At 64.9% G+C, this 14711-nt stretch overlaps 1 protein-coding gene across 2 annotated transcripts in view; it reads right to left on the bottom strand.

Annotated features, from left to right (window-relative positions):
- KMT2D (lysine methyltransferase 2D) overlaps positions 1-14711 on the bottom strand; it is a 28887-nt gene that overhangs the window by 5504 nt on the left and 8672 nt on the right. The window contains exons 23-48 of one of the 2 annotated variants that reach the window (XM_056514916.1): positions 14351-14475; positions 14079-14268; positions 13614-13688; positions 13219-13323; positions 12933-13106; positions 12552-12636; positions 12205-12449; positions 11852-11925; positions 11722-11772; positions 9902-11581; positions 9566-9739; positions 9165-9313; positions 6898-8978; positions 6681-6804; positions 6500-6587; positions 6286-6352; positions 5902-6134; positions 2146-5256; positions 1921-2064; positions 1684-1848; positions 1441-1597; positions 1259-1340; positions 988-1163; positions 510-658; positions 269-404; positions 52-188 (exon numbers count right to left, since the gene is read on the bottom strand). In XM_056514916.1, coding sequence (XP_056370891.1) covers positions 52-188; positions 269-404; positions 510-658; positions 988-1163; positions 1259-1340; positions 1441-1597; positions 1684-1848; positions 1921-2064; positions 2146-5256; positions 5902-6134; positions 6286-6352; positions 6500-6587; positions 6681-6804; positions 6898-8978; positions 9165-9313; positions 9566-9739; positions 9902-11581; positions 11722-11772; positions 11852-11925; positions 12205-12449; positions 12552-12636; positions 12933-13106; positions 13219-13323; positions 13614-13688; positions 14079-14268; positions 14351-14475 — 9977 coding nt within the window. The remainder of the gene's footprint in view (positions 1-51; positions 189-268; positions 405-509; positions 659-987; positions 1164-1258; positions 1341-1440; positions 1598-1683; positions 1849-1920; positions 2065-2145; positions 5257-5901; positions 6135-6285; positions 6353-6499; positions 6588-6680; positions 6805-6897; positions 8979-9164; positions 9314-9565; positions 9740-9901; positions 11582-11721; positions 11773-11851; positions 11926-12204; positions 12450-12551; positions 12637-12932; positions 13107-13218; positions 13324-13613; positions 13689-14078; positions 14269-14350; positions 14476-14711) is intronic. The other variant, XM_056514917.1, reaches the window with a different exon arrangement.

Raw genomic sequence — 14711 nt, 5'->3', positions numbered from 1 at the left:
AACCCCAGTACCCCCCTCCCAGTCACACAGGGATCCCTGCACACCACTGACCTGTCTGAGCAGCGTCAGGAGGTCCAGCTCGCCCTTGAGGCTGTACCCGGGCAGCACCGCATCGAACTGCTTCAGCCACTCAGAGCTGCTGTCCGGCACCTTCCCAGCCAGCGCCTTCTCCTTCCCTCCGAGCATTCCTGGGACAGGGATGGACAGTCCATCATGGGAGTCCCAGTCTGGGGACACCAAGGGCCATGGGGACAAGGAGAACACTCACCCGCCATATCAGTCTCCACCCTCTTGGCCTCAACCACAGCTGCTCGCACAGGGCCGTCGGGGAACAGCACCTCGTAGGAGCTGGGGATCTTCATGCTCAGCAGCTCAGCCATGGCCACCATCACCCCGTTGAGGTTCTAGGTGAGAGGAAGGCAGGATGGGTCCAGGGTGCCACAGGTGCCACTGTGTTGGGTCACTGCTGGGACCCCAAGGGTCTTGAATGCCCCCATTCCCTCGCTCACCTTGGCAGCTGCTGCAGACACCGTCAGCATGACAGAGACCTCGCTGCTCTTGCCCTTCTCCCATGGGGCTCCAGGGCCTGCTGCCCCCACCTTCCCTGGTGGAGCCCCAAAGGGCTCTGCGACCTCGTAGGGTTTTGTGTCGGGGAACACTGGTGTGGGGAGAGGAGGGTCAGAGCCAGGGCCAGAACTGTGCAGACCCAGCCCCACCAACAGCAAGCCATGAGCCCACCCAGCTGCCCCAGATCCCTGCAGGGAATCCACTACCCTGCAAATACCTGTTTCTCACATCCCACACTTCCTAAAGACCCTTCCCCTGGCTCCCTTAAACCTCTCCTAGAACAGGAACCCCATCCTGCCCCATCCATGTCCACATATGCTCCAGACCCCCTCCCTGTGCTCCACATCCCAGACTCCCTCCTGCCATATGGACCACAGACTATTCCTGCCCTGACCCGCACACCCCTCCAGCCCATCCCACCTGGGATACTGGCCCGGGGGATGATGGGGATGATGGGGGACAGCACACGCTCCTCCAGCTCTGGCTTGGCCTCGCTGAGGAGTGGGAAGCGGAGCAGCTCCTCGCCCAGGACACTCTCGGGGGACGAAGCAGGGACGATGCTGTCAGGGGAGTCGCTCTCGTCGTCACTCTCCATCCTGCAGAGATAGAGGTGTCAGGGGCCACAGGATCAGGTGTCACCCATGGAGGGGCTGATGTCATTTGTGGGGTGTCACCATAAAGGGGGTCTCACCTGACGTCCTCGGTCTGGTTGTGCGGAGGGGTGGGCAGCGCTGCCAGCAGGTCCAGGCTCTTCACCTCCACAGCTGGTGCATCTGCAGAGAAGTGATGGGTGTCATGGAGGGAGTGACAGGTGGCAGCAGGGATTCTGTGCCACCAGGGATTCTGTGCCATCCCTGTGCCAGCCAGGCTCACCTTTCTGGCCGTGGGGCTTGCGGGCTGGGTCAGCATCCTTGGGCTGCTCCCCCAGCTCTTCAGGGGCCGTGACACCATTCACCATCTTCTGCTGCACGGAGGGAGGGGGTGTGGGGGGCAGCGAGGAGGGCGGCGTGGGTGGGTTGCTGAGGTTGTTCTGGGGGGAGACGGTGGGGTGAGAACAGCAGGATGGCCCAGGAGCCCCAGACAGGGGGGACACCAAGGAACAACCCCCCCTCTCACCTTGGTGAGCAGCTGGGAGTAGTAGTCGGGGACGCTGTCGAGCACAGCGCTGCCGAAGGCGCCCCGCAGCTGGCTCTTCCCGTTGATGGGGCTGCTGCCGAACGGTGCGAAGAGGCTGAAGTTGGCCATGATGGTCGGCTCCGTCAGTGGCAGCAGCGACAGCTCCTGGGAACAGAGTGGTGAGGGGGGGACAGGGGCAAAGGAAGCCCCCTGCCACACCCCAGCCTGCAGCCATACCTGCTTCAGCTGCTTCATGAGGGCCTCGCCGGGACGCAGCCCCTCATCCTTCCGCAGCTTCTTGCGGGACGCTGGGATCCGCTCGTTGCCTTTCTGCACCCGCTTAGGCTTGGTGGGTGCTGGCTTCCTGGCGATGGAGGGGTCCTGGGGAGGGACAAGGAAGGGTGAGGTGTGCCAGCACAGCCCCTCACCCACCACACCCCCAGCCCAGCCCCTCCTGCTCACCTCCCGGCCCAGCAGCAGCGACTGTGGCCGTGGCTCTGGCCCAGTGCTCCGGTTCTCCATGTGCCCATTGAGCTCGCCCGGGCTCTGTGCTGACAGCTGCACGTTCTTGGCCCGCAGTAGCTTCTGCAGCAGCAGGTGCCCAGCCTCAGAGCGCCCACCCGGGGCCAGCAGGCTGTTGGCTTGGCTGTCCCCAGGGTCCCCATTGGCCTCTGGTTTCGCTGTCTCGTCTCCATCCACCTCACACTGTGCCACTGCCGCCGCCTCTTCCTTCGGCTCCTGCTTCACCAACACCTGGGGGGCTTCGCCTGCTGCAGGGGCCCCCTCTGGCACAGCCCCATTGATGTGGGTCTCACCAGGGTCAGCTGGGTCCACCCCAGGCGCATCAGGGTCCCAGGGGCCGTGTGCTGGGTCAGGGAGGGCAGCGCTTGGCGTGGGAGTCAGCCCTGGTTCTGTGGGGGCTGCAGGGCTGGGGGCCAAGGCTGGGACTCCCGGTGACGTCTTCTTTGGCTCTTGGGGGCTCTGCTCAGGGCTGGCCAGGTGCTGGGGGGCACAGCCCAGGGGTGAGGGGGCTGGTGGCGTGGGGAGGCGGATGAGGCCGGGCTGGGGGCCACGGGCAGCCAGAGCTGCCTGAACCAGCTCAGCCAGGGGCTGCTGGGGGGGCTGCCCTGGCAGCGCCCGCCCTGGCTCGGTGGCAGAGCTGGTCTGTGCCTCTGCTGGGGCGCCTGGCCGGGGCTGGAAAAGGGACCCCATGGGACGAGGGGGCTGGCGGGTCGCAGGCAAGCTGTAGTCCGGGGCCTGCCCGGGGAAGGGGCCAGGGGTCCGTAGTGCCTGGTTCTGCTGCAGCAGGCTCTGCTGGTGCCGCTGCACCAGGAGGGCCTGCAGCTGCTGCTGCTGCTGCGGCGTCAGATGCCGCAGCTGCGGGTTCTTGGCCAGGACACCCTGGAGCTGCGCCCGGATCTGGCCCATCACCGGCCCTGGCACCTGCCCCAGGAGGCTCGGTGGGAGCGTGGCCGTGCCCGACGCCGGCCCGACTTTGTGCTGAACGGGGCTCTGGAGTCGCAGGGGCTGTGGCTGCCCTGGCAGGGCCCCTGCCACCCCCTTGCCTGGCTGCTCCGGGGGCCGCGGTGCTGGCACCATGGCCTGTGCTGGGCCTGTCCCACAGCCCAGGGCCTGCTCTGCCACCCCAGCCGTGTCCCCATGCTGCTGAGACAGCTCAGAGTGAACAGCCCCAGGGCTCTGCAGTGGTGGGGCAAGTAGGGCACCTGCCTGCCCGGGGGCTGCCCGCATGACAGCCGGCTGTGGGGAGCTCAAGAGGAGCTGCTGGCCCTGCCCCAGCTCAGCCTGGTGCTTGGGGGCTGGGGGCTCCGGGCCCCCCAGCCCTGGGGGGTTGAGGGTTCCCTGCTGCTCCCCGTGCAGCTGCCCCCCGCTCTCACCGCCCTCAGCGTGCAGGGTGCTGCCGTCCATCCCTGTGGGCTGGTCCTTGGCAGCCAGGACCGCCGGGGCCGGCTGCATTCCCTGACTCAGGTGCAGCACAGAGGGGGCCTGGCCCCCCGCCCCGTGCTGCGGAAAGTGCTGCTGGATGGAAGGCTGCCCCTGGCCCAGCCCCAGGAGACCTGGCTGGGCAGCCGCCGAGTTCTGCTGCTGCTGCTGCTGTGGGGCCAACAGTGCCCGAGACTGCCCCAGCTGCTGGGAGAGCACGAGCCGGTGGCTCAGCATCCCTGGTGTCTGTGGTGTCAGCTGGGGTGAGCCCAGCACCCGCTGCTGGTGGGGGGCCAGGACGACCTGGCGCTGGGGCTGGGGGTGGCCCAGCACAGGCTGGTGCTGCATCCCTGGTGCGTGGCCCAGCACACCTGGCTGTTGCTGGGGTGAGAGCTGCTGCACCAGGAGGCTCTGCTGGCTGCCCAGCAGCCCTGGCTGCTTCGGCACCATGGGCTGAGCCCCTGTGCCAGGCTGTGGGGCTGGGGGCTGCTGCTGCTGCTGCCCCAGCAGGCTGGGCTGCCCTGGCACGGCTGTGGACTGCACGGGGGCCTGGCCCAGCACACCTGGCTGCTGCATGGATGCCTGGCCCATCATGCCTGGCTGCTGGAGTGATGTCTGGGCCAGCACACCTGCCTGTTGCATTGAAGCTTGTCCCATCACACCTGGCTGCTGCATGGACGTCTGTGCCATGATGCTCTGTGGCTGCATCGAGCTCTGTCCTATCACACCCGGCTGCTGCATGGACGCCTGACCCATCACACCCTGTTGCTGCATCGACGTCTGTCCCATCACACCTGGCTGCTGCATGGATGCCTGTGCCATCACACCTGGCTGCTGCAGCGATGCCTGTCCCATCACACCTGGCTGCTGCATGGACGTTTGACTCATCACGCCCTGCTGCTGCATCGATGCTTGTGCCATGACACCTGATTGCTGCAGTGACGTCTGTCCCATCACACCTGATTGCTGCATTGATGCCTGTCCCATCACACCTGATTGCTGCATGGATGCCTGTCCCATCACACCCGGCTGCTGCATTGATGTTTGTCCCATCACGCCCTGTTGCTGCATGGCCGCCTGTCCCATCACACCCGGCTGCTGCAGCGACACCTGTCCCATCACACCTGGCTGTTGCATTGACGTCTGTCCCATCACACCTGGCTGCTGCTGCAGTGACACCTGTCCCAGCATGTTCTGCTGCTGCAGTTTCTGTGCCAGCTGCATCCTCTGGAGCTGCCGCTCCTGCATCAGGCGGCTGTCAGTGGCCAGCCCACGCAGCGCGGGGTTCCCGCTGAAGAAAGCGCCAGAGGAGCCAGGTCCTGGGGCATTCCCCACGGGCTGCTGCCCCATGAAGGACAGGCCCTGCTGCACGGCCATGGACACCCCGCCCTGGGGCAGGCGCAGCCCCCCAGGCTGCCCTGGCTGCTGCCCCAGGCCCTGTGCTCCCACCAGGGCTCCCCCGGGCTGCTGCACGCCGTGTGCTGACAGGAGCTGTCCTGGGAGCTTGGACATGAGGCGGGGGCTCTGCGAGGGGCTCAGGGCCATCACGGCTGAGGCCTGGTGCTGGTGCTGCTGCTGCTTGTTGCGGTACTCAGCCATGAGGTTGGTGTGCTCCTTCTGCTGCTTCCGCACCTGATGGGGACGGTGGGGTGTCAGTGCCAGCAATGGCAGAGTTTTTAGTGCCAGGAATAGCATGGCATTAGTGCCAGAGATAGGGGGACAACACAGCCTTAGCATTGGGGATGGTAGGGCATCAGCACCAGGAATGGCACAGCTTCAGTGCCCAGGACAGGGAATCATTAGCATCAGGAATGACACAATAAGTGCTTGAAATGGCACACCACCACTACTGGAAATGGTATGGCTTTACTGCCAGGGATAGTAAGGCATCAGCACTAGGAATGGCACAGGACAAATGCTCTGGGCCATCAGTGCTGTGGACAGCAGGGTATTAGTGCTGGGAATGGCAGAGCATTAGTTCCAGAACAGCACGGCATTAGCACAAGGAATAGTGGAACGTCAGTGCTGGGAATGGCAGTGTTAGTGCCAGAATAGCAGGGAATTAATACCAGGTCTGGCACAGCAAGAGTGATGGGGACAGCAGGGCAATAAAGGCAGAAATGGCACATTTACTCTGAGGACATCATCTTTGCACTGGGCTGGCACAGTGCTAAAATGGGGAATAGCAAGGCTGGCACTGGGAGCAGTGAAACATTAGCACTGGGGACATCACGTTTGCACCAGGGACGAGCTGCTCACCCACATGCAGAGTCCTACCTGGTCCAGCTGCTTCTGGATCTTGCTCTGCTGCTCTGTCACCAGCTTCAGCTTCTCGGCGTCGGCCTCGGGGAACTCGCGCCCGGCTTTCTTGGCCGTGCGCTGCTTGGCGCACAGCGCCTTGCGGGACTTGCGGTGCGCCCCGATCTGCTCCTCCAGCACCTTCAGCTGCATCTGCAGCAGCTGCTGCGTGTGGAACAGCCACTCCTCGTACTGCCGCTGGTCGGCCTCGTCTGCGGGGTGGGGAGAGGGCTCAGATCAGTGGAGACCCCAGTTAGGAGAGACCCTGGGTCAGCAGAGACCCCGGGTCAGTGGGGACCGCAGCCCCCAGGGCTGGGTGAAGCCTGTCCCACACCAGCCCGGCCCTGCAGTGTCAGTACTCACTGATGACGCCCTGGGCAAAGGTGGGTGGGTTGGGGCGGGCCTGGGTCGGGTCTGTGCCACTCCGCTCCTAGCAGAAAGGGGAGCATTCCGGACATGTCTTGTGGATTTCTGTCCACTCCCCACAGTCCCCACCCCCTCAGAAAGCCAGAAAAACACCAGTTCTGGCCTGGTAGCCCTAAGAGACCCCTGCAGGCTCTCTGGACACACCACTCACCTGCCCACTCCCTGCCAGTAAGTGGTTCTGCATCTCAGAGACAGCTGGGCCCCCCGAGAGCCGCTGGGCCAGAAGGGAAACCTGTTGCCTTTGGGGGACACAGGGAGAGATGGACTGTAAATCAGAGCCAAAGCAACCTGCCTGCCCCACTCTGTGCCTCCCAGATCCCTATGCCTGTTACCTGTTCATGCCTGGGGCCACCCCAATGCTGCCCTGAGCCATCACCTTCTTGATGCCCTTCAGTGCCACCATCTTGGCCTTAGCAATGGGGTCCATGATGTCCTCGGCCGCAAACTTGTCCAGATCTGTTGGAACAGAGACCACAGAATGTTTAGCCCCTATGCCTCCCACCCAAAAGGGCCCTGTGCTCCCCCAAAACAACTCCCTGCAGCCCCTACCTGTGTCTGGGAAGAAGCTGTTGGCCAGCTGCTGCTGCATGACGAGCTGGGGGGGCTTCAGGCCCAGGGTGGGAGGCTGTACCCCTGCCATCGGCTTCTGCACCAGCACCTGCTGCTGACTCTGCTGCGGCTGCCCCAGGGCCACCTGCACCCCGTGGGGGGATGACAGCACATGGGGCTGCCCAGAGCCCATGCCCATGTGGGGGGCCAGAGCTGGGCCCTGCTGGGGTGCGTTGAGCCGAGGGGGCTGCGGTGGCAGCAGCGGTGGCCGGGCCACCAGCCCCAGCTGGAGGGGTGTCTGTGGGGTGCCCAGACGGGGTGGCTGCCCCTCGGGAGGCTGCCCAGACGCCCCTGTGTGCAACATGGGGTGCCCTGGGGCTGGGAGGTGGGGGGTGCCACGGGGCAAGTGGGCTGACATCTGCTGCTTCTTCTGCAGCTCCTTCTTCTCGTGCTCCAGGAGGTCCTCGATGAGCAGCGGCAGCTCGCTGGCCACCAACGAGCTCTCCATCTTGTCCAAGTCATCTGCTGGCGAGTGCCGGGCACTGCCCAGCCCCAAGGCTCCACTGTCCAGCTCGAACTTCTCCAGCAAGGGGTTGCTCTGGCCACCCAGCTGGGCACTTGCCAGCCCACGGCCAGGGCCAGTGTAGGGGTCTTTTTCCAGCACGGGGACGCCAGTGTGGCCACTGTTGGAGAACTGAGTCAGGCTGAGGCGAGTGGGGCCGGTGCTGGAGCTCAGGAGGGTCTGGCCAGGTTTGACGCTCAGGCCCAGGGAAGCAGAGATTTTATCTGTGCCCTGCAGTGCTTCTGACTTGACTGGCACGGGGAGACGCTCGGGACCAGTGGTGGTGAACTGGCAGGGCGAGGTCTTCAGGCAGCCATCCTCCAGCTTGGGCTTGACATCAGTGGGCAGCGAGCCAGCCTTTGCATCCACACCCTGTGCCTTGAAAGCTGGGTCAGGGGCCAGCACAGAGCCCGTGGGGCAGGCAGAGAGTCCCAAGCCCATCCCAGATACCAATCCTTCCTTGGGCACCTCCTGATCCTCCACAGATGGGGTCACATCTTTGCTGTCCCCAGGGTCGGGGAGCTTCAAGGTGGCCGCTGGCGGTTCTGTCTTGAGCTGGGCCTCACGCTCTGCCTTCTCGTTGGCCGACTCCACCAGGCGCAGGTGCTCGTTGAAGATGTCCTTCTTGTCACCCGTGTCCAGCTCGGGGTCAGTGTACGCCAGCAGGTCGAACTCGTCACCATTCAGCAGGTCATCTAGGTGGGGGTCTGCTGTCTCCAGGCTGTCCAAATTATCCAAGTCATCGTCCCCTTTGGCCACATCTGGATCCAGGCTAAGGTTGGCCAAATCATCATCATCTTCCAAGTCCTTGTGGGACCCGAAGTCATCATCCAAATCAGGCTCCACGGGCACCTCGCAGGGCAGCCGCCCCCCCTCCAGGCTCAGGTGGCTCTTCCCTGGGGTGGGCACAGGGTCTGGAGCAGCAGGACCATCCTTGGGACCCTCGGGGCGGAGGGTGGCACTGGAGGACAGCGGGCGTGGGGGGATGTGCTGCTGCAGCTCCAGGGTGGGGGCTGGTAGCGGCGGGGCCGCCTTGGCGTGGGGCTGCTGGTGGCTGTTGCCCATCTCGGCTCCCTGCGGGGATGCAGGTGGCAGCGGTGCTGGAACCTTCTGGGATGGCAGCGCCTGCATGGGCATGACGGGGGTGCACAGGGCCTGCGGGGTGCCTTCCTCCCCAGGCAGGAAGAAGCGAGGCCGGGGTGCCTGGGGGGCAAAGGGAGACCCCACGACACCCCCGGGTCCCTTCTGCACGTTGTGTCGCAGCTCGATGAAGGGAGCGCCCAGGGCAGCTGGTGAGGGGGGCACGGCCTCGGCAGGGGTGGGCAGGCGGGTGCCCAGGCTGCCCATGGGGGTCCCAGCGGCCGGGGGGGCGAAGCGGGAGGTGACAGGGAGCCGCAGGGCCGCCACGGCCGCTTGTTGCTGCTGCTGCTGCTGCCAGAGGTGCTGCTGCTGCTGCTGCGGGGATGGCGATGGGAAGACCCCACGGGGGTAGAAGGCCTGGGGGGGCCCCACTGCCGCCCTGGAAGATACCGTGGTGTTGGCACCAGCTTGGTACGGCCCCATTCCCCTCCAACTGTACCAAGCACCCAAAAACCCACAGCCAACCCCTCCCTCCAGAGTAACTCCCACAAGCTGGGGGTACACCTGCTCCTGCTGGCTCCCACCCGTGCACGCTGAGCCCATCTCCCTGTCAGGGGGCACCCACCGCCCGCTGATGTCCAGCATGGCTGGCGTGGCCGCCGGCGGGGGCCGGGAGAGCCGCTCGTCCTGTGCGAACGCTGCCTGCACCATGACGGAGCCAGGCAGCTTCCCAGCACCGGCAGCTGTGGCCAGAGTCCCGAGGAGAGCCTTGTCCTGGAGGAAGGAAAGAAAAAAAGAGAATCAGCCCCCCCATCAGCCACATTCCTCCTGTGCACCTGTGACCCTCCATCAGCCAAATCCCCGCCATGCACACTGTGCCACTCCACCAGCTGCATCCCCCCTGTGCACCCCTGCCCCTCCATCAGCCAAATCCCCCGTGTACCCCTGCCCCTCCATCAGCCAAATCCCCCCTGTGCACCCCTGCCCCCCATCACCCAAATCCCCCCCGTGCCCCAGCTCTCCCACCTGTGCTGGTTGGTATGGGGCCATGCCCCGGCTCAGCTCGAAGCTCTGCCCGCCGGCCTCAGGGGCCCAGGCAGCCGGCGAGGAGGAGGCGGCAGCAGCCGCGCTCTCCTTCTCCTGACGAAGGCTGTTCCGCTGGATCTGCTGGCGGATGAGCAGCTCCCGGAGCCGCTGGCGCTGAGAAGAATTCAGTGTTAGAGCTCAGAGTGGCAACAGGACCAAAACCAGCAAAACAAACCATGTATGGAGTGGACGTCAATGCCTCCACAGCCCCAGTTTTTCCCTTTCAGTCTCCCCCAAACCCAAATGGATACAGCTGGATCTCAGGAGAGGCCTCACCTGCCGCTGCTTCTCCAGCTCTGACTGGCTCATGGTGCCCAGAGCCCCGTCCTGGCCACTAGGCAGCTCTGCCAGGTCCCGGTTTGGGGGTGCTGAGAGCCCTGCAGCCACCTCCTCCCTCTTGTCAGCCGTCAGTCCCAACGCAGTGCGGGGCAGGAAGGCTCCAGAAGGGTCCTGCTGCTGCGGGGGGACCGGGGGCTGCGGCGGCAGCACCGACGGGGGCCGCAGGGGCGAGAGGCTGTACGAGTCGTGGGCAGCAGCGCCAGGGCCCAGCGGGCTGCTGGCCTGGTGGAAGCTGGGGGACGAGGCGTAGGCCGAGCTCTGGGGCTTCCCAGAGCTGTAATGGCTGTTGATCCCGTGGGGCTGGTGGGATGGGGAGCCCTTGAGCGGCTCCGAGACGGCCGGGGGGAAGGTGAAGCGCATGGGGGGCTGGCTCCCTGGGAACACGCTGGCACCGGGCGAGCGGGCAAAGGGCGGCTGTGGCCCGGCCGCTGCCTTGGCGTGGGGGTCACCGGCTGGGGCGCCCCCAAAACCTCCGCCAGCCGCACCCACAGACTTGAACCCCGCCTCCGGCATCTGTGGACGGGGGGGCTTGTGCAGGGGGGTGAAGGGGTCCCGGGATTGCGGCCGGGAGGGCGGCTGGGAGTAAGGATCCGGGGATTGGAAACGAGGGGTGACAGGGGACTGGCAGAAGGCTTCGTTGGAGAGAGGGCGGGGGGTCAGAGGGGACTGGGAGCTGGATTGGGACTGGGGGCTGGCAGGGATGCGGGAGAAGGGCTCAGAGGGCAGGGAGCGGGGCGGGAGGGCGCAGCAGGCCTCGGGGGGCTGCAGCCGGGGCGTCAGCGGGGGCTGCGAGTAGGGGTCCAGGTAGGGCGACTGACGGTAGAGATCAGGGTGGCCAGGGGGCGAGGGGGCCAGGGGATGGGGGTCGGGGGGCCGGTGCCCCAGCCCCGGGCTCTGCGGCTCTACCTGAGAGACCCGTGGGGTCATGGGGGCTTTGAAGACGTCGGCCGCCTTCAGCTCCGCAGCCGAGAGGTGGGGGCCACCAGGAGAGTCCCCGTAGCCCATGGCAGAAGTGTAGCCGGGCGAGCAGACCCCCAGGCTCCCCCCATCCTCCTTCTTCACCTCCAGACCCTTCTTCTGCTCCCCGAAAGGCAGGGGAGAGAGCAGGGCCTCTGGGGGCCGCGCCCCAGGACTGCCTGGCACCGAGAGGTTGTCCAAGGAAGGGCACCGGGGCTTCAGGAAGGGGTCAGGGGTGCCAGGTTGGTGCCGGGGGGTGCCAGGTGGGGTGGGGTGGAAGTCGGGGGGAGCACGGGGGGCTGTGAGGGGCTGGGGCTGGCCAGGGAAGGGCTGGAAGGCAGCACCCGACGTGGGGCTCTGGCCCAGGGGCGAGGGGAAGCGAGGCTCCAGCGAGTAGGCGGAGGCCGCGCCGTAGGGATCGTGCGAAGGCACTTGGGCGGGGGACTGGGGCGGGAGCTTGAGGAAGAGCTCGTTGGGAGACTCTGGTCCCCCTCCAGCACCAGCTGGGGGCTTCAGGAAGCCCTCTCCGGCGGCGGGGGGGCTGCTGATGTAGACGGGCTGTGCCCCTGACGGCACCGGGATCCGCAGGTGCAGCGAGGGCCTCTCAGGCTTGCGCAGTCCCTCCCCTTTGGTCTGCTTGTTGATCTGGCTCTCGGCCTGCTGCAGAGAGAGCCGGGCTGTCAGCGCTGCGGGAGCCCTGCTGCCCTCTCCGTGGGCTGGGCACGGGCTGGGGGGTGGGCACACCATGTCCCCCCAGGGCTGGGCCGGGGCCGCCGGGCACCTCCCCGCGCCTCACGTACCTTCTGCACCTTGTTGATGCGATGAGCCGCCCGGTTATCTTTGGCCTTTTGCTAACAAAGACACGAAGCCAGCTGACTTGCAGCCCCCCGGTGCCCCGGCCCCCCACCCCAATGACCTCCCAGCACTCACCAAATACGGGGCTTTGTCCGTGGCAGGGACTTTCCTCCAGAGCTTCATGATCTGTTTGCAGCGGCTCGACCAGTCTGGGAGTCCAGTACGAGCAGATAAAGGGGAGAAAAGCAACATTAACCCGGACCTGACAAGCCCACTCATATCCTTGGTGGGTCACTGTCCCCACCTCATGTGAAGGGACAGTCCTGCGCCCAGGAGATGGAGTTGACACCCCCAGCCCACTGCAGAGAACATTTCAATGCCAGAACATCTGAGATTTCCCCCCAAAAAAGTGAGCAGAGGAGTCACACTCCACCCATACCCACAACCCTCACCCCAACAGGGCGGCTGCAGCTCCCCCAGAGCCCTACCTGGATAATCCTGCTTGAGATTGGGGAAGTTCATGTTGGCGTAGAGGACGGGGGAGATGGTGGAGAGTTCACCCAGCTCCTCGTCCTTCTCCCAGCGCTGCAAACTGCGCTGGTTGTAGGACAGCCCATCACCCTCGCCCTCCGTCGTGGGCGTTGTGGGGGTCGAGGGGGTGGTGGCAGCTGAGCTGCTGGCCCAGGGGCTCTCAGGCTCGCAGTGGTCTGGGCTGAAGAAGCCACTCCGCTCCCTGAGTGGAGAGGAGTGTCACAGGTTGTGAGGGAAGAGTGGGACCCACAACACCCTGCAGTTCAATCCCTCCAAAGAGGGACCCTTCAGCTCCTTGAAGTACCTGTTATCAAGGAATGGGGACTGGCAGACCCCCGAGTACGAGTCCAAGGAGACGGATCCAGAGAGGGAGCCCAGGGAAACACTCCCTGTGAGGGAAAGGAGATGGGTTGCAGGGAAAGCAAAGCTGGGGCACAAGCCTGTACTTGCCCTGGGGGTCCTAACAACACCTAGACAGCACAACCCCCAAAATGCCTCTCATGTTCACCCCTGGAGCAACAGGGAACATCCAGAATCCTGAGCTCTCAGATATCACAGGCACCACTGCTCTCCAAGCAGATCAACCCCATGAGTTTGGCTTTCCTGGGGGTGGCAATGAGCCCTGCTCTTCACCACACTCTCCAGGGACCTCCAGGGTGGCAGGGGCTCTGCCAGTTCCACTCACCCTGCCCCGAGAGCTGGAGGTCTCCTTGCAGGAACGGCCGCTGTGCTCGGCTGGGGTCCTGCCCGGCCTCCATCCCCGCGGCCACGCAGTTGAGGGGCTGCTCCCCGCGCTCCGCCGAGCCCAGCACGTCCTTGAAGAGCTGCTGCACGTCTTTGCTCTCCATCTTGGGCAGCTCTGCAGGGGCAAAAGCAGGAGCTGGGTGTGATGGGAAGTGGAGAAACCTCGGGGTCATGGTTCTGGGACCACTGTTGCTTCAGCAGAAAAGGGGGGCACAGGATGGTCTCACCTTCTGTGGGGATCTTGTCGAGGTCAGAGCTTAGCGCTCCCTCGCCCGGGGTTGCTGGTTTTTCAGTGTCCCCACGGTCTGGGGAATCCTTCGGCTCATCAGCCCCTGTGAGGAAGAATCGGGAAATGCCCTCAGCCCCCTGGGGCACCCCGGCTCAGGGCCCTCAGCGCCCATCACGGGACAGGAGTCTCTCGGTCCTCCAGGGACGCCGCGCCACACGCGGGCGCTCTAGGCGCTACTCTATGGTCACCAGCATCACGTGACTGCCGTAGTATACGGAACCATAGAGCTCAGCCCTGCCCAGAGCGGCCCCCTCAACCACAGAGTTCCATCTCGCCCTAGGGCCCGTGGAGGACTCGGCTGTTGGGGGTCGCAGAGGGGTCCCCAGGCCTTACCCAGATCCTCGGCCTTCGCGTCGTCCTTGCCATCATCATCGGGAGCGGCGGCGCTGCCGTCAGTGCTGTCGTCCCCTGCAGGGTACCGCAGGATTCAGTGAGCAGGGTCAGGGCCCCCCGACCCCCAGCATCCCCCTACACCCCTCAAAGGCAATGGCAGCCTCCCCACAGTCCTTGGCATTCTCCAACGAGCCTCAGTGTCCACAGCAGCTGCTCACAATGAGGGTCCCCCACAATCCCAGCGACCTCCAATATCCCCCCAACGACCCAGAACAACCCCTCAGCCATCCTGGGGACCCCAATAACTTCCAACAACCCCAGTAACAACCCCCAGCAAGCCCAGGGATCCCTCAGTCAAGTCCAGGGACCCCCAACCTCACCAGGGACCCACAACAACCCCTCACTAAACCCCTCCTGGTCAGCAGCCATGGTTTGGGTTGCAGACCCACTCCTGGTCACACTCACCTCGGGGGTGGGTGGGGGTCTCCCTCCTGTCCAAGGTGCCCCCCTGCAGTGCCCCAGTGAGGCTGAGGTCCCCCTTGGGCCTTGGGGCACCCTGGCCCAAGGAGGGGCGGGCAGTCCCGTCCCCCACCCCGCCTGCTGCCAGCAGCGCCTTCCGGCTCAGGTCCATCAGCGCCTTCCCAAAAAACGCTTCCTGCAATGGGAGGGATCTGTCAGCATCTGGGGGTCCTCCCATCCATCCCCCATCCCCCTCCAGCTCCCCCCATCCATCCCACCTGCAGGTACGGGGGAAACATGTCCTCCAACTTGCTCTTCTTCCGTCCCCGGCGCTTCTTCTTCTCGTCCCCCTCTCCTGAGCCTGGATCCAGGCCAGTCTCGGCTGGGACATCACCTGGAGCCCCTGCAACAGCCCCTCAGGAATGAATACCCACCCCCAAAAAGGGTCTGGGGGTGTTCCTGTGCCACTGGCTCAGAACTGTGGGGTGCAGCCTGAGGGCCCCTGCCCATCCCTGGGGGTGAGAAAGGAACGGGAAACGAAGAAAAAGAACGGTGCTGAGAAGGAAAATGAAAAAAGAAGGGAAGGGAGAAGTCCAGGAAGGAAGGACTCCAGGTAGGATTCCAGAAAGGAAGGAAAAG

This window comes from Oenanthe melanoleuca, linkage group LGE22 (assembly GCF_029582105.1).
Source record: "Oenanthe melanoleuca isolate GR-GAL-2019-014 linkage group LGE22, OMel1.0, whole genome shotgun sequence".
Classification (NCBI taxonomy): Eukaryota; Metazoa; Chordata; class Aves; order Passeriformes; family Muscicapidae; genus Oenanthe; species Oenanthe melanoleuca.
This window is presented reverse-complemented; position numbering and strand designations above follow the sequence as displayed.